The sequence below is a fragment of the Colius striatus genome, chromosome 1, assembly GCF_028858725.1.
Source record: "Colius striatus isolate bColStr4 chromosome 1, bColStr4.1.hap1, whole genome shotgun sequence".
In the NCBI taxonomy this organism is placed as follows: Eukaryota; Metazoa; Chordata; class Aves; order Coliiformes; family Coliidae; genus Colius; species Colius striatus.
In genome coordinates, this window is record NC_084759.1 from 165,639,184 (window position 1) to 165,661,668 (window position 22,485).

Consider the following 22,485-nt stretch of genomic DNA (forward strand, 5'->3'; position numbering starts at 1 on the left):
GCAATAACATTCCATACTTTTTTCCAATTTGACTGTATTTGAGATCAGGAAACAGAACTGTATGGCATGCAGTTATAAAGAGGTGTAATGGCGGTTTTTGTATTGTTCTGTTTCTTTCCTGACAACTACTGATATCTGTCTACTGAACACCATTTTTGTTGTATGTATCTGCTCTAACTTAACATTTTGGGGCTATCTGTGAGTGATAATAATGGACTCAGAGGCTGATGCATATGTAAATTTAGGAGCATGTTTACATTTTTGTCTTTGTGCTTACAGTGCACTAAATTTTATCTCCTGTTTCACCTTGCAACCACTCTTAATAGAGAAGTCTTGCATATTTTCACAGTTGACCATCTTTCTTGTTTTGAATAGCATCTGTGGACGTATTCTCCTTGAGTGTATTGACAAGGTCAGATCCCAGAATAGGTTCATGTGGAACTCTTCTGAGTACTCCATCTACTGCAAAAGCTGACCCTCAAGGTCTGCTGTTAGTTCCTGTGATTTATTCATAAAAAGACATTAGATCTTATTCTAGTGTAGCTTAATTTTTTTAAGAGGCTTTAGGGAATGCCTTTTTGAAATTCATTAGGCTGTCAAGCAGTTTTCTCTTTTGGACATGTTTTTACTTCAAAAAGCTGTATTAAATTTGTGAAGTATAACTATTCTATAAATGCTCCAGTGACTCTTTCACACTATATTGTATTTACTCACTCCATAACTTTTTTAGACATACTAGCACCACTTGATTCAGTACAAATATCAAATGTACTGGTCTATAGTTCTCTGTTCTGCTTTAAAATCTTATTAAAGGTGGTCATTTTGTTAACAACTGGGACTAGGACAGTTTTAAGTGATAAATTACATATGATTTTGTAGTTTAGTTATTACATCTATTGGTAACATCAATAACTTCTCAAGGAGTCAACTCTCATTCTGGCAACTACCTTTTTTTTTTTTTTCCATTTTGTTGGTTTGTTCTTAAGTTCTACCAGTGCTTCTGATTGAAACAGACCTTTTGAGTCTCCATGAGGTACCCTGATGTGAGATCCTTACCATTTCTGTAGAGAAGCCCTCTCCCCTGAGTATGCCTCTTGTAACTTGATGTAGTGCCTTTGCAGTTTCTTCAGTAACATTCTTCATTCTGAAATATTTTTTATGCTTTTTCCGAGTTGTTTGTTAAACTCTTTCTTATTTTGTTCACTCTGTTTTCACTTTTTTGGCAAATATTCCGAAAGTTGTCACTTTTAGTTTCCCCCAGTGATGTTATTACATAATGCTTCAACTATATTCCCATGTTTTTTTAATCCATATTTTGTTACTCATCTTGACCAGCAATCTCAGTTTCTATTTACCAGGCTGTCTCTATTAATTGTATCCTACATGATTCCAAGTTTGTCACCTCTGAGTTCAAACAGGCACTACTTCATTGTTGACAGATCACAGCAGGGTTGTCCTCTTACTGACAATACAAAAGAGAGTCCCAGGCCTCAGATCTGGCAGAGGCCCAGGATGGCACATGTACAGAACAGATGGAACCTTAAAAAGTTGTAGCTGCTAAGTAGCTAATCGGTTTATTACTGACTCTGTCAACTATCATTTTATTAGGGAACTTACAACTTGCTCAATTTGAGCAGAATTTGAGAGCAGTGTTATTTCAGCTTTAATGACTTGGTTTCCTTTGATTCTACTATGTGCAAGTTAAGCCTAATTTTGTTCTTAAAACTAGAGTTTATTATTTGGATCTAAGAATTTAGTCAGTTCTAGTTTCTGTTGACCAATATTTAGTTCTTAGTAGGAAGCAGAATGTTTTTACCAATTTGTCTATTCTATTATCATTTTATGAAATTTGTAAATGTATAATTACTGTGACCAAAGTAAAAAGACAATTAATATTAACTTCATATGTTTTATTTCCAATCCTTAACCTGGTCTTTCAGTTTCATTGTAACATTGTTGGAAGTTGCTGTTCTTTTAATGGGCAAAATACCCATTTTTTTGAAAACTCTACCTGTATATTAAGTCCTTGATCCAAAGCACAGAGATGGGAGATTTGTTTAAGAGTAGTTCTAAAAGTATATAAATCCTGAGAGTATTTTCCCCAAAGAAGAATTACTTGACTGAAATCAGCTTCTCAATTATTTTATATTGGATATATAGAAGATGATGTGTCTGGCAACATTATAAACGTTGAAAAACAAATTCAGTCAGAATTGTTACTTAACTTTGCAAAAGATGGTATGGAAAGCCACACCTCATCAGGTGTAACACAAGTGTTACATCTGTCTATGACTCCCTTGCTTGATTTTCCTCTTATTTTTAATGCTTCAATTAAGTGATTCTCAGCTTGTGAGTCACAGTACTGTGAGCTACTCATTGATGTGTACAGGGATGCAGACTGGTAGTGATAAGTTATATGTAGTGAAGCTTAGAACTCTTACAAATTAGCTAAAAACTTGTGATGCTAAGTAAAGTTACTACTTCAGGAGTCAGTGGAATCTGACAATTATATAAAACAAGCTCTTGCTTAGCAGAGATGGTAAAACTGAAAAGAATGGAAAACTATTTAATAGCAATGTTTTTCTTGCAGTTGGACAGAAATGTTATATTTAGGATAATGAATATCTTCTCTTTCCTTAATTGAGAAGGTATTAATGTGGATGCAATATAAAGATAACATGCATCAAAAAACCTGCAAGATTTGACTGGAAAATCAATTAGTTTACTGATAAATTTGTAAAGTCTCTTAGACTTGCTGAGTTTCAGAACATGGAAAAATGCTACTATAGTGTTAATTCTCAAAAAAATCCCACCAAAAACCACCATATGCAATGCCTTACATTTTGCATCAAAGTAGACAGGTTGTGCTGATACCGTGGTCATCTGTGTTCTGGAATTTAGCTGTTGGAGGAGTACTTTAGGAGACCAGATTTACAAATATGTGCCCTTCTTTGTATAATCCAGTGGTAGAAGGGTTAATATAATTACCGTGTCATTATAGAAGTGATATCTGAGCATGATAGCATATTGTGGTGTTTTTATTACTCTATGATGTTCTTGCAAAATTGGAGCATAAATTAGGAAGACTTGAGAAGATTAATCCAAAGCCAACATAAAGGCTTGCAGTGGGAGATGTGTATAGATTCTCCATCCATTAAAACCTGTAAATCACACCTGACTGTTTTTCTGGAAATTATGCCATAATCACGCAGAACTGTTATTCTCAATACCTTGGAAGGAATTTTAAATTGTTTGCTTTATGTTCTCTTTGGTTCCTTTCTGCTTATGCTCTTATTTCAAATGTTGTAGTATCTGTGAATACTATTTGTTGTGCTGTGTGCCCTTCAAAGAATTTCTTCACCTGTGAGGAGTTTGGTGTTTAAGGTACAGCAAAAGTTGAGTAAATATTTATTGGTAAAAGCACCAAGAAACAGCAAGGCATCCTAAGAGAGATTTTTGATGTTGACATGAGGATACGGTTTACTATATTCTAGATGTCTTTTTTCCCCACTGATGACAAAAGGAGTCTCAGTAGATCAGAGTAAGCAGCTCAAATTAGATGGACTAAATCCTTTCCTCTCCTTGTCAAACTTACACCAAGCATGTCAGAATGGTTTTTCCTACTAACCTAACTTGGAAGTAGGGATCCATTAGAGAGAGTGAGAGACTCCAATTTTTTGTGCCTGTGAGCATGAAGAGGGGAAACTCCAAGTCACTTAGCCAATGAGATTCAACCTTTGTGAAATAAATACTCTGAATCCTTCAAGTGAAAGTTGATATGTATAAAAATAAGAGTATCTTACTGTAAGAGAATGCTAACCTCTGTTATTGTCACAGTGTAGCAAAATTTGTCCAATGTATTTTTTAACTCCAAGTTAAGAAACTGCAGATCTTAACACAGGTCTTATCACAGTTACCAATACCTTTTGTGTCTGGAATGACAACTGAAAGTCTCCCTATGGTCATATACTAGAAACTTGCTTTTGCACTTATATTGCTGATGTATATCTGGTAGGGGAATTTTGCTTCTCAGTTGTTCTGAAGCCTAGCACCCTACTGGGAGACATCACTCTCTTTTTGTTAAGCCACACCAACTGTTTTACTGTACCTGACAGTGAATTTTATACTGCTGTGAAGCCCTGAACCTCATTAAAGTGCCTTGAACTCTAGTTAGAAATTGCAATAATTTTGTTCCAACCATTAATTTGTTTTGTGCATGTAGTAGTAATGGGCATTTCTTGGAGTCCATGTATTGCTCTTAGACTGTGCAGCAACAAGAAATTAAGATGTTGAATTGAATCTTAATGAATTATATTATCAATATACCACTTTGTAAGATACATTTGAATCAGTTAAACATCTACGCAGAATCATAGTCAACAACACTAGATTTGCTAGATGAAAAATGTCACTTCATTTGTAGCACTGATCCTTGACTTTATGTTGTACCATATTCTTAAAATAAAGTCAAATGATGTGTATTAGTGGACAGGCTAAAGCTTGGTCCTAGTAGTGAATTCCTGTGAAACTATAAATCCAAGACAACAAAAGGAGAAGTTTTTGTAGTTTACAGCTTTCAACACTGACTTGCATCCACAATATTGTTGCCACATCTTGCATTGCTCTCATTTCTCTCTTAGAGCAGCAATGCAGTTTTTTATTCTCTGCAAGAGTTTAGCTAGTGATAGATACCTGGATAGTCATTCTGTTTAGAGGTGAAATGTCTACATAATCAGTATTCGTCTGATGATATAAAATTGTGCCACAGCAAATAGGATTCATGGTAGTTAACTTCAGTCGAAGTTCAATAGCTGGTGAAGTCATCTAAACTTGATTTATTAACATGACCATTCAGCTATGACTTGTGCATTTAGTCGTAAGTTATCTAAGAGCCTATGAAAATTAAAGGAAAACCACATCTGATCTTTTTTTAACCTTTTGTTCTTAAAAAGCTTAACGTTTCACCAGAACATTGCAGGCATTTTCTAAAAGGAATGCAGTCCAAAGATATTCCCACAGAAGTGCTGTGGTGCAATTCTGATTGCTTTACTTCAGATATGACCCAATACAGGGAAATTTTTGGAAGCAGTGAGATACGCCAGTGTTACAAAGCAGTAGATGTTTAATCGAGACACCTTATAAGCTATGCTGAAAGCAGTAAATAAAATGAAGTTAGGGACTAAAAGTCTCTAGTGACTTCTTAGCTGTGTGACAAACTGCAAGGAGTGCAAAGAAGTGAAGTACTATGTGCATCTCTGTTAGGAAACACAACTGAAAACCTGCTTGACACAAGCGTCCCCAGAGTTTTGTACTTTATTCTTATGCCAAGAAAATGTTGCCAAATGAGCTTCTGATCTCACACAGTATTTTATACCTGTTTATTTTTAATTTCCTGGCTCTTGGGTTTTCTATTTGCAAATTACAAATGTAATGCACTTTATAGAGATGGTTTGAAAAGTCATGAGGATTATCCAAGCACTAATGCAATAGTAGTGAACACAATAGAAAGACTCATGAGGAAATCTAAGTGTACATGTAATAATGTTACCACAAAAATGAGATAACAAGAATTTAAATTCAATGTTGTTTAAGTATTCATTTTTCTAATATATTTCCTTCTGGAGTCAATCTTGCACGTGCAATGTTTAAATTTTAAAATGAAGCTAGTTGCAGGGAGTTTGCTGCCCTGTACAGTTCATGATATAAACCAAATGCTTCAGATGTTTAACTATTATGGTTGGTATGGCTTGAGAGACCATAATTATTGCTGTGATCTGCATAAGGAGAACAGGAGCACAGGAATTCATCTTTCCATGATCACATATAATCAGGCCATTACTCTGGTAGTTTCTAGCAATATGGGCATATATTTGGAGCAATTTCAGTATGTTATCAGCAGTAAATGAGGTATGCTGACTGCTTTGTGAAGAATGAGAAGATGCAAAATACTGAGCACTGCTCACCTGGTACTCTTTTTTTGTGTCTCCTGCGGACATTGTGTGGTGATGTCAGGAAAGACAGCATCATGATGCATATAATTGTAAGAATTTGAATGAAAGTTGTGTAGGTCAGTAATGTTCTGACCCCTTTGGAACTGGTCGATTTTGCGGCTTAAGGTTCCTTTCAGTGCTTTTTGTTTGTATTTGTGCAGTATGGAGGGAAAAATCCCACACCTCCTGTAGTAAACTTTTTAATTAATCCACAACATAGTTTCTCTGCATTTAGGAGATTTTGCATGATGTAAATGGAGGCTTTAAAGATCCCAAATGAATTGTTTTGTAACATGAGATTGCTAGTTTTTAGTTAAAATTCACTCTCTTTTTTGTTTTTTTTTTAAAACACAAACTGAGTTTTGAAGCAGTGGAATCTGAATTTCTCATGGACTACGTAACAGATGATATTGTAGCAGCAGCATAGATTTCTCTGCCCAAATCCTCATCCTCTCCTCTCACATAAGCAAGTTTAGTGTATGTGTGCCTGTGTGTTGCTGATCCATGCATGATCACTGGGTTTTATGTTCCTAAAGGATCTGCACACAATCAGCAAATCCAATTCAACTCCATTGCATGTGCACCATCTGATACAGCTTTCACAAAGTGCTTACCTGTGGAATTACTGTTCCCTTTGCCTCTAAGAAATCAGGAAGCTGAGAGCGAGCAGTTGCTCGTGTGAGAGCAAAGGGAAAGTGTGTGACACTAAACTGGCTACAAGCCAGATGAAATTGTTTGGCTGGTGATGTGTGGCCTTGATGATGTAGGTTGGGCGCCCCTACTTAGAGTCATCTGACTTGGCTTTTGTAGGGGAATACTAATACATAGTTATCAACATTTGTCTTCATAGCAACTGATAAAAAAGAGAAATCTTTCCATTTGTTTGCTGAGAGCAACATTTGTGTTCAGTGCCTGATTGTTGTAGCATAAATTTGATTATCTTTGCTAAGCAAGCTTTGCCTTTCTTAAAAAGAAATAAAAAATCATGAACATTTTCAACATTTGTGTTCGGTAACATTTAATTTAGTGGATAAGTGGTTTAAGCTTAAAGTTTTGCTTTGGGAATGTATTTCAGTCCCAGTAAATAAAGTCAAATGTATCCATGAAGACTCTTGAATACTTGTATTTGTGTGACTATGCACACCTGCAACTGTTCATAGGAGGACTTACAGCCTTGATTTAGTTGTAGTTTCTATGTATCTGTCAAGATGCAGAAGCTTCTTTGGGTTCAAGGTTGTGCCTAGGAGCTGCAGGGGTTTCAGCACAGCCTGCTCTTCAGGCCCTGTCTAAATGTGCGAAGTAAAGTGTGGAAGTTACAATTTCTTCCTTGTAATTTCTCTCAAGTTCAGTTGTGATCCTGCCATTAAGATTTTGGTTTAGGGGGACTTTGTTTACTTTTTTCTTTATACCTTCAGATGTTGCTGCTACGTACTCGGCTTGTATGAACAGGCCTTTGTTTCATTGTTGTACTGTTTGTTTCTTTCACCATTGAATTCATGAAGCTGTATTGCAGATTTGCATAAACTGGTATATTAGCTGGTGTTACACCATAAGGAATAGGAAACAGTTTTTCAAATTCCACACTAATATTTTGAGCAGTCAGCAGGGGCCTCATGTGAAGGAATTAATTTTCTTTTCCACATACTTTCTTTGGACTGGCATCACTTGTAACTATGCTGACTCAATACGGGTTTGAGAAGACTGGTTTACCGCTGAAAGAGTCAATACAGAAATTCCATTCAGCTGTCAAAAAATGTTGACGTACAAGTAGATACCTCTTCTTTAAAATGGCAAATGTTATCTCCTACAGTATAATGATACACTGTAACTGAAGTTCTGAGGTTCCCATGGGACAAAGAGTCCTCAGGTATATACCAAACTACTGAAAAAGGAAGGACTTCCTGTAAGATCTGCTTGTTCAAATAGATCACACAGCCTGACTGACGTTAAAGTATGGCATTCTGTAAAATATGATAATACTCCTGATTCCTGCCCTTTTCTGTTATTCTATTCTTGAGAAAGAGTTTTAAGTCAGTACTGGGTTTTTTTTTCCTCATCTTGAATGTTATCACTAAACATATGAAGGATAAGATGGTTATCAAAGGGAGTCAGCATGGATTCACCAAGGAGAAATCCTGTTTGACCAACCTGATAGCCTTCTATGAGTGCATAACCGGCTGACTAGATGAGGGGAGAGACAGCGGATGTCATCTACCTTGACTTCAGCAAGGCTTTTGACACTGTCTCCCACAACATCCTCATCACAAAGCTCAAGCAGTGTGGCTTGGATGAGTGGACAGTCAGGTGGATTGACAGCTGGCTAAATGACAGAGCCCAGAGGATGGTGATCAACAGCACAGAATCGAGTTGGAGGCCTGTGGCCAATGAAGTTCCACAGGGATGGGTTCTGGAGCCAGTCTTGTTCAACATTTTCATCAGCAACTTGGATGAGGGGACAGAGTGTACCCTCAGCAAGTTGGATGATGACACCAAACTGGGAGGACTGTCTGATTCCCCAGAAGGCCGTGCTGCCATTCAGTGGGATCTCGACTGGCTTGAGAGTTGAGCAGAGAGGAACTTCATGAGGTTCATCAAGGACAAGTGCAGAGTCCTGCATCTGGGAAGGAACAACTCCATGCACCAGTACAGACTGGGGGTGGAACTGCTGAAGAGTAGCTCTGCAGAGAGAGACCTGGGAGTCCTGATTGATAATAAACTAATCATAAGCCAACAATGTGGCCTTGTGGCCAAGAAAGGCCCATGGCATCCTGGGTTGCATCAAGAAGAGTGTGGCCAGCAGGTCAAGGGAGGTTCTTCTCCCCCTCTACTCTGCCCTGATGAGGCTTCAGCTGGAGTCCTGTGTCCAGTTCTGGGCTCCCCAGCTCAATTGGGACAGGGAAGTGCTAGAGAGAGTCTAGCACAGGGCCACCAAGATGATCAGGGGACTGGAACATCTTTTATACAAGAAAAGGCTGCAGGAGCTGAGGCTGTTTAGTCTGGAGGAGACTGAGGGGAGATCTTATTAACATTTATAAATATCTAAATGGTGGGTGTCAGGAGGTTGGGACATCCCTCTTTTCTATAGTTGCTAGCAGCAGGACAAGTAGTAATGGGATGAAGCTGGAACACAAAAAGTTCCATTTAAATATAAGAAAAAACTATTTTATGGTGAGGGAGCAGTGGCACAGGCTGCCCAGAGGGGTTGTGGAATCTCCTTCCTTGGAGGTCTTCAAGACCCGCCTGGACATGTTCCTATGCGACCTGATCTAGGTGAACCTGCTTGTGCAAAGGGGTTGGACTAGGTGATCTCTAAAGGTCCCTTCCAACCCTACTATTCTATGATTCATGTCAGGAACAAGTCTGAAGCCTAGGTAACAAAGCCATAAGTACTTGTGGGATGTCTATGGAGGAGAAAGGATGTTCATCTACAAGAACATATGTGGATGAAGGGGATCCCTACTGAATGTCTTTGTGCCAGGTGGAGAGGGAAGACACCTTGCTCACCATTGCAGAAAGATGAGCAGAAATTTTTACAACTCTGTAGAAGCAGACATAACTATAACTGTCAAACATTTTTATAATGTAGATCATCCACTTGTGTTATTCATAGTAAGAGTATATCCTAGTGGTCATTACTCAGATGTGCTTGTGCATATAGAAACTGTATATTCCAATTCCATAGTGTTGTGAGAATAGGGGAGGAACCTGCTTCTTTACATCCTTGTAGTCTGCTGTAATTAATGTGATAGCTCAGGAGGGAGGAGGAATCTGGAATTGAGTTGTTTGGTGGAGACAGTCTGACTAAGTTTATACTGCTAAAAAGAGTAAGATCTGGGTGTGAGCTTAACTGCTGCACAGCTGATAGAGCCTGTGGTTTAATTATTAGCAAGTTTTTCTGGCATGGTTTCAGTTCATGCTACCTAGTGCTCTCTTATCATACCTGGGGAGTGTTGGAGGAATAATGTGCCAAGAACTGGTCCTTGCATGTAGCACGAACATCACAGCCCCAGGGTTGACTGCCTGTGTAGTGCTATGAGGACATTACTAGTCTTTGCTAGTGCAGAAATAGTTGCATGCACTTAATGCTAGCAACATGCTGGGATATGCAACATAGAACTAGGTTTCATGCTATGAAAACACTACTTTGGGCTGCAGTTCAGCCCTTACATTATTTAACAGGTGCTTTTGACTGAGGAGGAACCTCACTCTAATAGAGGAAGAGCTTATTATTTCTTAGGGTCTTGGGACATGGACAAGAATCACTGCCAAGTGCTTTGGAGTATGGATTTGGCAATTCAGTGTCACTTGGCTTTCGACCCGTAGAGTATTCTCTGGCTCATCTGCCTCCATTTATTTTTTCTTGTTAGAAGCTGCTAGGCTCATTCTACTGTTAAAGTCACTGACAAGGGCCTTTCTTTTCTTTTCTTGGAACCAACACTTAGTTGAAGTGGGCAGGATGGTTTATTATTTTAAACTGGTTCCACTGAAGAAGCTGGTTTAATTGATAGTTTTGTTTCTGGTACATAGCGTGCAAACTATCATGTAAACAAGTCAACAAGGAGAGGACATCAACATAAGAGAAAATGAAAGTAACACAGTGAAAATATTATTTCCACCTAGTGATTAGCCTGTATTGTAAACTAAACCTAAAGGAGTGGGGGAAAAGTCCTAAAAAAGCCCCACTGCAAAACACACAAACTTCCCAGAAAACTCACCACCTCAGATTAGAAAAACAAATTTCAGTCAGGAAAAAGTTAAGTGTCCTTAATTCTGTTCACTTACTTAAGCAAAACTTATTATTTTTTTTTTTACAGCCTCATCTAATACCTTTAATTAATAAAAGACTAATTAAGACTAAGATTACTATTGTAATCAAGAAAGACTTCAAACAAAAACTAACGTAATGAATCTACCCTGGAATGTTGTGGAGTCTCTTTTCTCCGGAGGTTTTCAAAACCCACCTGGATGCGTTCCTGTGCAACCTGATCTAGGTGCTTTAGACTAGATGATCTTTAGAGGCCCCTTCCAACCCCTACCATTCTGTGATTCTATGCTAAAACACCTGGATGCAAGTGATAGGTATTATTCCTATGAAACCAAACAAATTATGACTCATATCCCTGTTTATATAGAGGGAGGCCACAGAGAAACACTTCAGCAGTGTCTAGGGAATCAGATCAGACATCTAACATGGAGGTAAGCATTCTCAATTCCTACCTATGATGAAATCCACCAAGGACATTAGGTGAGAGGAAAAGAATTTAAAAAATACCCGCAGGTAAAACTCCCAGGGGGGGAAGTCAAGTGTTACCAAGAAGAAAATAGCTCCCAAAAGTAAAAAAAAACCAGAAACAGTAATTAAAACAGAAGACTATTTATGTTTTATATAGAGCATATTTTATATGTATTTTTATTATTAAGATATTTATTCATTATTCTTCGTTTCTATATCCAAGGACAAGCAGTTAGGCACTCAGAACAAAAGCTATGAAGTAGCTAATTAGTTCAGGCTGACAAAACCTAAGTAGGTCCCAGGTGACTCACTGACAGAGCAGAGCTAGAAAAATGACCAGAAAGACAGTAATTATATCCAACGTATGACCTTCACCAATCTATGTTGAATAGCCATGAACTGAAAATGTAGGCTTCCTAAGACTCCCAGGAAAGAAACATAACTTGGAAATACTTACATAAAGCTCTTCAGTCTGTTAGTGAGTTGTGAGAAAAATAAAGAATCAATATGTTACCAGAAACCTGAGGAACAACTCTAAAACATAAGCAAAAAGCACAGGATTTAAAACACACAACTTGACACTGAAACAGCAGAGCATTTAAAAAATTGTACCCTTTATTTCTTAGAGAAATTACGAGAGTAGTGTCAGTTCTTAAGGGTCTTTTCCAACCTAAATGATTCTATGACTCTAGGGTCTTGAGTTATGTACGAGATGAGTCACAATATGAAATCCACATCAGAGATGATGTCCGTGAAAAAACAAACAGAATTTGCTGAGTTACAACAAGTGCGGGTATAAAATCCTTCACGGAGCTATATGTGTAGCCCCTTCATGACACACTGCCCTGAGTCTAGATGTACAAACAGACAAAATGCAATTTCCCCAAATTATTTTTGATAAAATGTTTCATATTTTACAGAGTATTATAACGTTTTTATCCTCAGAGTTCTGTTTGTTTTCTAAGCAAATTTTCATCTGTAGTTAATGATTTGGCTTATTTTGCTTTACAACTTACAGGTAGTAATTTTGAATCCTCTAGGACATTGTAAACATCTTATGGTCTTATGTAAATTACATGACTGTTTATCAATCAATATGAAAACAATATGCTACAATCTTATCAGAAGATACTATATAAAAATACGTATATGAAAGTGTAGTTTATGTAATATAATGTCCCTTCCCACCTTAACTATTCTGTGATTAGGTGTTACTAATGTATATTTTAAAGCTGTTTATTAGGTACTGGTGAACTACAGGAGCTAGAATTTTTTAATTCTCCATTTCTTAGTATAAGACTATAAAGAGGTTTGTAGCCCCAAAAGTTAGGCATTAGATTTAGTTCATACTGATATTTAGGGAAAGAGCCACTGTGAACTTATGTGTTGTTACGAGTTTTGATTCGTACAAAACGTTCATACCTTTGCAGCTGTGGAATTACTTAAGAGCAGTTAAAAATCTTCTGTTAAGATTTTTAAATTCTATTCATATGGTATGAAATAAATCTGACCTAAATTTGTGCCACAATTTAATAGTTGACATAGTAATGTATTTGGGTTTTTTTCCTCACAATTGGACAGGTAATTAATAGTTGGAATAGCTGGATTTTATCCTATGAAGTAATTAGAGACAGATAACATGTACTGTAGAACACTTTTGGGAGCACATTGCAAATACATTTCAGTAGCTCAAGATAGAACGAATGTCTTTGTGTCAGGGTGTGCTGTTGCTGTCTATTCTGCAGTCTGGCTGGCTCTTCTTCGGAGCACTTGGATGTCTTTGAACCATGATTCCCCGTGACTAGGCCCAGAAAGGGGCCTGTGGGTTAGGGGCACAGGTAGGCTGCATGCATTAGCAGTGGAGTTAGTCTGCAGGAGCCAAAGGCCAGCGCTGAGCCAAAGCTTATAAGTACCCTTGGATCCTGGCAGATTTGGCAAAGAGGCCTTTTTTTGCAGGATTCCCTTCATTACTTCTGATTCCTAGAAAAACAAAACCAGCACATGAACAGGTTCTGCTTATGTGCATGTTGAATGTGCAGTGCTTCATTAAGGTTCTGCTCTATCAAGTAAAGAGAACATCAGTATTTTCATCTAGGACATCATTTATCCTCAGTCCAGAGACGTACATGCATCAGTGATGTGTTTTCAGATTTCCCTTTGAAAAAAGAACTTATGGAGCTTTTCTCCCCAAAGGGTTGCATAGTCAAGAAGTAGAAGAGACTGCCTGGAATCTGGGTGAGATGCATGGATTTCATATGGGTTGCAGTGAAAGGATCTGAGAGATTAAAAGTCTGTCTGGGGAGCTGGACATTTATGGTGGTGTTGTGATTTGTTTTTAGGTTACTCTGTCTGGAGAGGTGTCTTTGCATTTTGGCTTTGGGAGGAGCGTGTGTCTCTCAATAAATAAATATGAGCAAATATTCATTGAAACATGAATTTACTTACTGAACTTACCTTTATATTTTCCCTTATTTCTCTTTCTCCTAAATAAAGCATCATCCTTGTGTAGACTGTCATGCCATTGCCTTTCCACTTTTATAAATGCCTTCCTGAATCAGTCCCTAGTATTTCAGAAATATGTGACCAGAAGGTGTATTAACCTTCAATTTCATTTCTTTAGCACAGGTAAAGAAACTGTATATTCCTTTTCTGTGACTGTTGTTTTTAGGTCTTGCTTGTCTACATTAACTGCTTCATGCTGAAGAGGTTGTTTTATATTGTTGACTTTGGAATTAAGTATCTGGGTGTCACAATGTCACAGTAGTTCTGTCAATTAAATTTTAATCTCCAGAATATATGAATATCTTTTTCCTGCTCAAAGTTTTATTCTCTTAAGTGTTATTCATTAGGGCATATTTTTAAAAGATCATTTGGATGTAAATTAAACAAAGCTGTTTTAAAATGCATTGATTCCAACTTGATAGAGTACAAATCAAAGGAAGATCAAAGTTTTGTCAGGCTATTTAAGAACAGTAGGTCAGCTTTTGTTTAATCTTACCAGGTTCCTATTTCAGTTTATTTTGTAACTGAGTAATAGTTGGTGATAAGTTCCTGCTTTCTTAACAGTTTCAGAAATAAAAGCTCATTTTTAGAGTGGCTGCTTATTAATAAGATTTATTGGATGTGTAAAGAGGGTTTAAGGTCATCTCTAGGAAATACACACCAGGAGAAAATGTAATGAATCTCAGATAGAGACATAAAATCTTGGCAACTATGAGTGTAAAGGGAGGGGAAGAAACCTGGGCTGGTTTTGTATATGCAAGTATTCTGCCCAAGTAGGAGTTGAGACAGTGCACAACTATAAGGAGTGTGAGTAGTTCAGTGATTTGATTGCAGCTTTTAGCAGATTGAAGCACCTTAAAGAGGTTCTGGAAGGAATGGTTTCTTTGGAAGTAATGCGTGGAGATTCCTCTCCCTCTGCCCCTCCCTCCTCCCTCAGTGTTGAGAGCATTTCCATTCAAAATTGAATTAGTGTTGTATTCCATGAAAAACAACTCTAGAGATTTTTGAGGGATTTACAATCAGGAATGGAAAGTAAATGGTATTTCCATGACATTATTGCTCCTGAGAGATGCATCCCTTTGGGGGATTTTTGATGGTCAGGGAAGAAGCATATTTCATCTTCCTTTTACTTTTTACTTCTGCATTTATTCCTAGTTGTATTAGGATTAAATTACCTTTCAGTTATCAAGCATTCAGTTTTTATCTCACTTCAATATCAGAGTGAAACTTTGTCTACATTGCAGAAGATAATGTAACTGCCATTTCCAAAGAAATGGCAATGTAAAGTTATACTGAATGTGAGAAGAAAGTAGATGCAGTTAATCAAGATATGACTCATGAAGGAGGTGGAAGTTAACTTCGTTGACTGAGTGCAGATAGAATTTATCTGCTCCTTGCTATGAAAAAGGCAAGAAAGCCCAGCAATAGACCTCTTTATTCCATGCAGTGAAGTTGTATTTGCTCACATCTTGAAGAACATATAGGAAGCTTTGTTGGAAGGCCATTTTTGGATTGCATATGAAAATGATAAATTCTTTGAGTGGCTTAATTTCAATCAAAGATTAACCTTGTATGTTTCAGGATATCATTATGTAGTCATAATTTACACTAGTGTATAGTCAAACATTGCACATTTGCCAGTATATATACCTATATATACCCTAACAAATTGATTTGATCCAGGCCTTTTGCTTTAATTGTGAAACTTTTAAGTAGTCTTTCAAGGAATTCCAGTGAACTATTCTCATAGTTCAACTGGCTCCAGAGTTTGTACATGTTTAAAATTAATATTTGTTAATGCATTTTAACTAGTGGATTTGTAATGGTAGGGTTGGTTTAACATCTGGAAATCTTTGTCACTTGTAAACACAGACAACTATTTAAAGCCTGATGACGAGCTTATTTGTGTGATTTCTCTATTGGATAGATGAATTATGTAGATAAGTAGAGAGGGCAACTAGCAAAGTTGTTACATATTAGTTTGACAGAAAATGAATTGGCAGTAAATGGTTTCAGCAATGGAAAAGGTCTCTGCTGTGTTTTCTGCTCTTACACATTCTTTTTCTCTTATGCAGCAGATGTGTGTGTTAGACTGTAGAGTGAATCAGAGGGAGTTCATGTGGAATGAGACAAATCTTAGCTTTGTCCTTGGTTATTTTTGCTTGGATCACACCTGGTTGTGCATGAATATGTGGCTGCACATGCACTTTTGCAGACATGATGAAAAAGGAGCATGACTAGTTTTCCAAAGCAGTGCTGATGTACATCAGTCTGCAGTGTTCCTCTTGATAATGGTGCAAGTGCAAGACTACTTGGTTATGTAATTTCTTAGAAGTAATATATACTGTTAAAGGAGATTGCAAGCTGCCAGACATCAGGTGCAAGAAATCAAAGTACTTTTAAAGCTGTGATTTGAATACTGTATTGAAATGAGTGTTTGATATCAACCTCAGATAAGGTGATGATGCTCTTGGATGTCTTTGACAGTAGTATTTTTTCACCAATCTGAAGGAAACCACTAACGTAATTGTTATGGGTTATTTATTTACTAATTGCATTTCTGCTCAGGATTCCACAGAATTCCTTTTTTAAAAGGAGACATTCAAATAAACTGATCTCTTCATTGCTTAAACAATTATTTTGATAAATCATTAATTTTTATAGCAATGAGTAGATACTTTAAACATGGATTCAAACTCAAAGTTAACAATATTGAAGAATATAAGCAAGATTTGTAAATTAGTATTTATATACATGTCTGATGATCTGCTTTTAGGTTCATTCTTAGCAGAACAGTGATTTCTCTCCTTGTTCCTTCGTCTGCTTTATTTTCTGCTAACCTTTTTTTGCCAAAAGTGGTGAAGGAGACAAGACTTTAAATTATATGTTTGTTTTATTTTAAGAGTTTTTAATAAGTCTGAAAGCTTAGATGAATTTTTGATTAATAGATGTGTAATGCTGTTTGTAGTATAACTACATAGTTTCCTATTACCTTCAAATTTGGATCAATGGCATGCACAAAATAAATATCATAACATGAAAACAGAGATAAATAACATATTTCCCTGGTGCTTGTATCATCACCTTAATTAGTTTGCATCTACATTAGAGATTGCAAAATAATAAGTTATTAATTTAGTTGTCAGAGGAAAACGATTTTATGCATCAGATATGTATTTTGTAACTTTTTGTTCATAGTTCTAACTACAAAAATAAAAGTTGCTAATACTTGCTTTAGAAACATCTGCTGTAAATGGCTAGTTAATTGGTTTTTTAGTTTTAACAGCTGTCATTTGTAGTAAATGAGTATTTGCCATGTACTTTGTCCCTGAGCATTTGTTTGCTTTCCCAGCTTTCTTTTTTCTGAAGAACTGGCTTTTCTGAATAGTACTACCAAACCTTTAGAAGTCTGCTATTGAGGTAAATGTACAAGTCTATGTATATAAATTGCTTTGCAGCTTATGTTTGCATGACTGTATTAAAAGCTCTTAGTAAATATGAGGGTATATAATGCATACATTGCATCCCTTTGGTGTCTAGAGTATTAAATAGAAATCCAGAGGTTTCTTTTTACAAGGACCTTTGTAGTTTACTAGACTGCCTTTCACCTTAAGCAGCAGGGGCTTATGTTCACCAGGAAGCATGACCATAGCCTCAAGGCCTCAGCATATTCCTGAAGAAGAAGCTTTTTAAAAAATAAGAACTGAAGAAGCTTAGAGCCCAGAGTTCCTATTTTGTTAGCAAGATTTGTATCTACAGACAGGAAAAATTTTGACCCAGTCGCCTATGTACATCTCTTTCTCCATCCAACCTTAAAAAGACAGTTGAACCACTTGGCTGTAGCTAATAGAACAACTAGGGTGTTTCCAAGACTATGACCACCAAGACTGATAATGACATTCCAGTTTTCATGTACAATGAATGTGTATCTTAGCAAATTAGATAAAATTGCTTGAATCTCTTTATATACATCAGAATCAAATCACCTTGTCAGTCATTGCTGACTGTCTTAAAGCTAAAAATCAGACTGTCACAGTCCTCTGTATGTAAAAGTTCAGATAGGCAAGTCCCTAGATAACAATATTAGAGGGCAGAATGGTATCCTGTGAAGCTGCCAGATGGTAGGTATGTGTTCACTTAAACTCACTAAGCTGAGAGAAGAATGCAGATGGAAAACTCAGAGGAGCAGAACAGAAGCATGGTATCATTAAGACTGGAAGGGACAAAGTAGGATCATCTGTAACAAGCTACTCAGGACTGGAAATTTTGGCCTGTTGCAGCATTTAATCTCCCAGTAAGAAAGTATTTTTCTTACGTTTAATTTCCTGTGTTTCAGTTTTTGTCCAGTGTCTCTCTGAGCACAATGGAATATTACTTCATTTTTTTACCCCATTAGGTATTTATACACGTTAGCAAGATACCTCCTGAGCATTCTTGTGCCCAGGATGGATGTTACCATCACTCTCAGCTTCTCATATATCAGGTGCTCCAAACCTTTAATCATCTATGTGGTCCCTTGCAGGAGTCTCTCCAGTATGTCTTTCTCATACTGACAATCCCAGAATTGGATCCAGTGCTCCAAGCTGTGGTCTTAGCAGGGCTGAGCAGAGGGGAAAGATTACCTCCCTTGACCTGCTGGCAATGCATCTGGAGGATGCCATTGGCCTTCTTGGCTGTAAAAGCACATTCATGGCTTATGTTCAACTTGATGTTTACCAGGACTCCCAGGTCCTTTTCTGTGCAGTATTATTCCTTTCCAGGCACAAGAGTTTGTGTTTCCCTTTTTTTTGAACTCCATCAGGTCTCTGTTAGCCTGTTATCCTGCCTGTTGGTGTCTGTCTGCATGGCAGTACAGCCATCTGATGTATTATTAACTGCTCATCGAAGTAGTCTAGGAACGTGCTGAGGTGTCCCATAATTGGTGTCATTAATGAAGACATTGAACAGTACTGACCCCTGTATGAACCATTGCTAAGTGATTTGTGCTGCTGTTCATAACTTTGTGGGCCTATAGTTGTCTGGTCACTTTTCGTTGCACTTCACAGTCTGCTTACCTGATGCAAATTTCAGATGTTTGCCTATACGTATGCTACATGGGAAGGTGTTGAAAGCCTTGCTAAAATAGAGATAAATATTATCTGTTCTCCCTTCATCCACCGAGCCACTCATCTCATCGTAGAGGGCAGTCAGGCATGATTTTCCTTTTATATAGATCCATGCTGATTTTACCTTATTGTCCTTGGGGATTTGTTTGTGACATCTACATCCTTCCAATCCTCACAAACCTTCCCCTACTGCCATGACGTTTCAGAGATAGTGTACCCTTAGTAAACTGTAAAAATAGCATTGATACCTCTTAAAATTCTGTTTTGTTGCCCTTTCAGAGATGAAATTAAGTTACCGTTTCATAGCTGTGAATCGCTACATTTCAGATTCTGTCATCAATGACAAAGTAGCTATCAGTGTTAAAACAATAATTTTACACTGCTGTGTGAGTAACGTTAAATAATTCCTGTGACTTCAATTTGTTGAATAGTGTTCTTCTGCTTATATTAGGGAAAGTGTAGCACATATTGCAGCAGTTGAAAATGCTTCATAAAATGCACTTCAAGTTTTACTTCTGTAATACGAATATTTTTTTGTCAGCTTTATTTTCTATAGTATAAGAACATTCTTTTAATATTATATTTAAAACTTGCTCTTTTACTTACAAAGAGACTAATGCACTGATCAGTGAAGATAGTATAATGTTTTGTAGGATTTTCAGATTGGATGGAATTTCTATTCCATCTTGTTTTGAGAATTCATTCCTTTGTCTGCGGTTAGTATCATAAATAGACAGAATTTCTTGCTTTGTCATTATCTTTTCCAGTAAAGTCAATTGTTCAGTTCAACTACACTTTCAGTGTTGTTTCCTGACTTTTTACCTAGTATTTGCATATGCTGGGGGAAGTTTTGGCTATGACTAATAAAATAATTGGTTCATAGTCGTCTTACAACATCCTAAAAAATATTTGTGGACTTACTATGTCTAATCTGAGCCATCATTGACTAGTTGAAGCATGTCTTAATTTTTCTGTTTTATCAAACTGGTATTGGGAAGCTACAAGCACAGCATTTTGGTGCTAATATATTCTTTCAGCTTTTCTTATTTATACACAATGCATCAATGGTTTTAGGGGAGATTCTCCACAGATCTTTTTGTTTCCCTTTTCATCTTTATGGAGACAGAATAGAAGTATAAAGGATTTTTCCCAAACTTGTATTTGGAAAAAAACATCAACTTATTTGCTTAACACATAAAAACCCCCAAATAAAATGTAATCTTAGTGAAAACATACTAGTGCTTTGTGGGAATCTGAAAAGTAAGGAAAATCTTTACTTTAAGGTAGAACAAATGTAAGACTTGTAATCCCCAAGTAATCCGTGTATGTGCCTTTGAAGGGCCAGTTGCATAGCTCTTGCATACTGAAACTTGTATTTCTTGCTATTTAAGTTCTTAAGATTATTTCCACATAGCAATCAAAGGAGATGCAGAACATTTTTTAAAACTTGAAGTCAGAATGCATTAAAACTCTGCAGGTGCTTAGAAAAGCAATTATCTAAACATTGACTTACCATAGCTTGTCAAGTCACAGTCTGACTTTTGAGCGGATGAAATGTCCATGTGCAGACTTGTATGCTCTCTGCTTAACAGCAGAGGCTAGGAGGAGATCATTTCAGACCGCATGAGAGAAACTGAAGTGAGCTAGGTTTCAGCACCTAGGGTTGATATGGCGAAGAGGATACCTGTAGTTACTTACCATGATCCAGCTGACATGTAATAGATTTGTGTCTCAGTCTTCACTGCTTGCTGGCTTTGGTTTTTGTTCATTCAGAGGGACAGCAGAGGTGCTGGAAGAATCAGAACAGTTTTGTTCTGCTGCTCTTGGACAAGTGAATGAACAGTTGTCAAAGTACACAAGTGTTCTGTATGAGTAGTGGTAGTAAAGGCATGTTGGTATCAGGGTGTGCAAAGTTTTGGTAAGCTGCGTGTTCTGGGTGCTGGGGGATGGAGTAAGTGCATCCAGTTTTAAGATGTAACCAGAAGCTGTCATTTAACAGTTTTGAGCTGGTATTCACAAGCAGTAACACAGTGACAGTGACAATAATCTTGATATTCTGTCTATTCCTGACAGCAAAATAATGCAAAACTCAGTTGTACAGCAGTTGTTTGAGGCACGGGTCTCCTGCTCTTAACTGCAGACTTTATTTTCTGTGGCATGATAAAGTATTTTGGAAAGTACAAGTACAAAAAAAAAAATTAATTAGTTTTTCCTTTCTATTTCTTTCAGGACTCCTCCAGGATGGTTTCAAGCAGGTATAAAAGGTATGAGATCTTTGTACACAATATGTTTCTTTACTCTTTCTGACAGAAATAGAGTTGATAAAATGCGTGCTAGTAGTATCATAGAATCATAGAATGGTAGGGGTTGGAAGGGACCTTTAGAGATCATCTAGTCCAACCTCCCTGCAGAGGGGGCAGAGTAGAGGGTGAGCAGAACAAGCCCACACTCTTCTTGATGCATCCCAGGATGCCATTGGTTTTCATGGCCACGAGGGCACATTGCTGACTCATGTTTAGTTTATTATTAACCAGGACTCCCAGGTCTCTCTCTGCAGAGCTACTCTCCAGCAGGTCAGTCCCCAGCCTGTACTGGTGCAGTGGGCCTGCATTCCCCCTAATCTTCCTTTTGCTGCCAATGTACCTGAAAACACACTGATCCTGGGCTTGGAGGAAATGGCACTTGAAGATTGACTATCTCTCTTGGGCACTTCTCCCATCTAGGATCCGATCCCATGAGATCCCTCCAAGCAGGTTTTTGAACAGACTGAAGTCAACTCACCTGAAATTCAGGGTCACGGTCCTGCTTTGTGTCCTGGTAGAGGCCTTGATACTGCTACTGTATTTATATATAGTGTGATTTTGGGGTAAGGACCTGAGAGATGCAACAACTTATAGAAACCCCTCTATTATGTTGCTATTTTAAAATAAATTCAGCCTCTGTTTTCCTGGATCTTACTAGTGCAGAAGAGTTTTTGCCAACCAAATGTCCAACTTGACCATCTGTTACTTAGGAGCTAGTAGTTGCACATTTAATTTATGAACCACTGTCTTTTAAGTTTACTGCAGGAAGAGAATTTTGCTACTCTTCACAGTAATATTGAAAGAAATTTCTGTGGTTTTGTCATACTGCCATTTCAGTTGTAGGTGATGCTGCCCACATGTAGTATATCCTGTTATTTGTCTTTGAGCCAAGTGTGACCTTGGTCATAACTCAGGTTCTCAGAGGCTAGTGGTACACATAATGAGTGTGTGAAATTTTTGCCCATATAGAATTAATATTGACACAGCTATCACAATTACTAGGAGAATAATGGTATAATGGAGTCTAAAATACATCAACTGAAGCAAGATATTGGTGTAAACATATTTTTGACATGTGAATGTAATCTCTTTTAGATATCCTTTACTTAAGTAATGTGCATAGGTGGTTAATTCATCTGTATATGTATATCCTGGCTGTAGAAGTAAGTGCAAAGAGCTCCTACAATTATCTAGTCTTGTGTGTTTTCCACCTTTCAGACTTGTTTACCTATAGAATCATAGAATGATTTGAGTTGGAAGGGGCCTTCAAAGATCATCCAGTCCAGGCCCCTGCCATAGACAGATACATCTTTCACTAAATTAGGTTGATCAAAGTCCCATCCAACCTGACC

At 37.3% G+C, this 22,485-nt stretch overlaps 1 protein-coding gene across 3 annotated transcripts in view; it reads left to right on the forward strand.

Annotated features, from left to right (window-relative positions):
• The window catches only part of PAWR (pro-apoptotic WT1 regulator), an 80,535-nt gene that overhangs the window by 42,221 nt on the left and 15,829 nt on the right, over positions 1-22,485 (forward strand). For all 3 annotated transcript variants that reach the window (XM_062016067.1, XM_062016063.1, XM_062016072.1), the window contains one exon: positions 21,060-21,094. In XM_062016067.1, the coding sequence (XP_061872051.1) occupies positions 21,060-21,094 (35 nt within the window). The remainder of the gene's footprint in view (positions 1-21,059; positions 21,095-22,485) is intronic.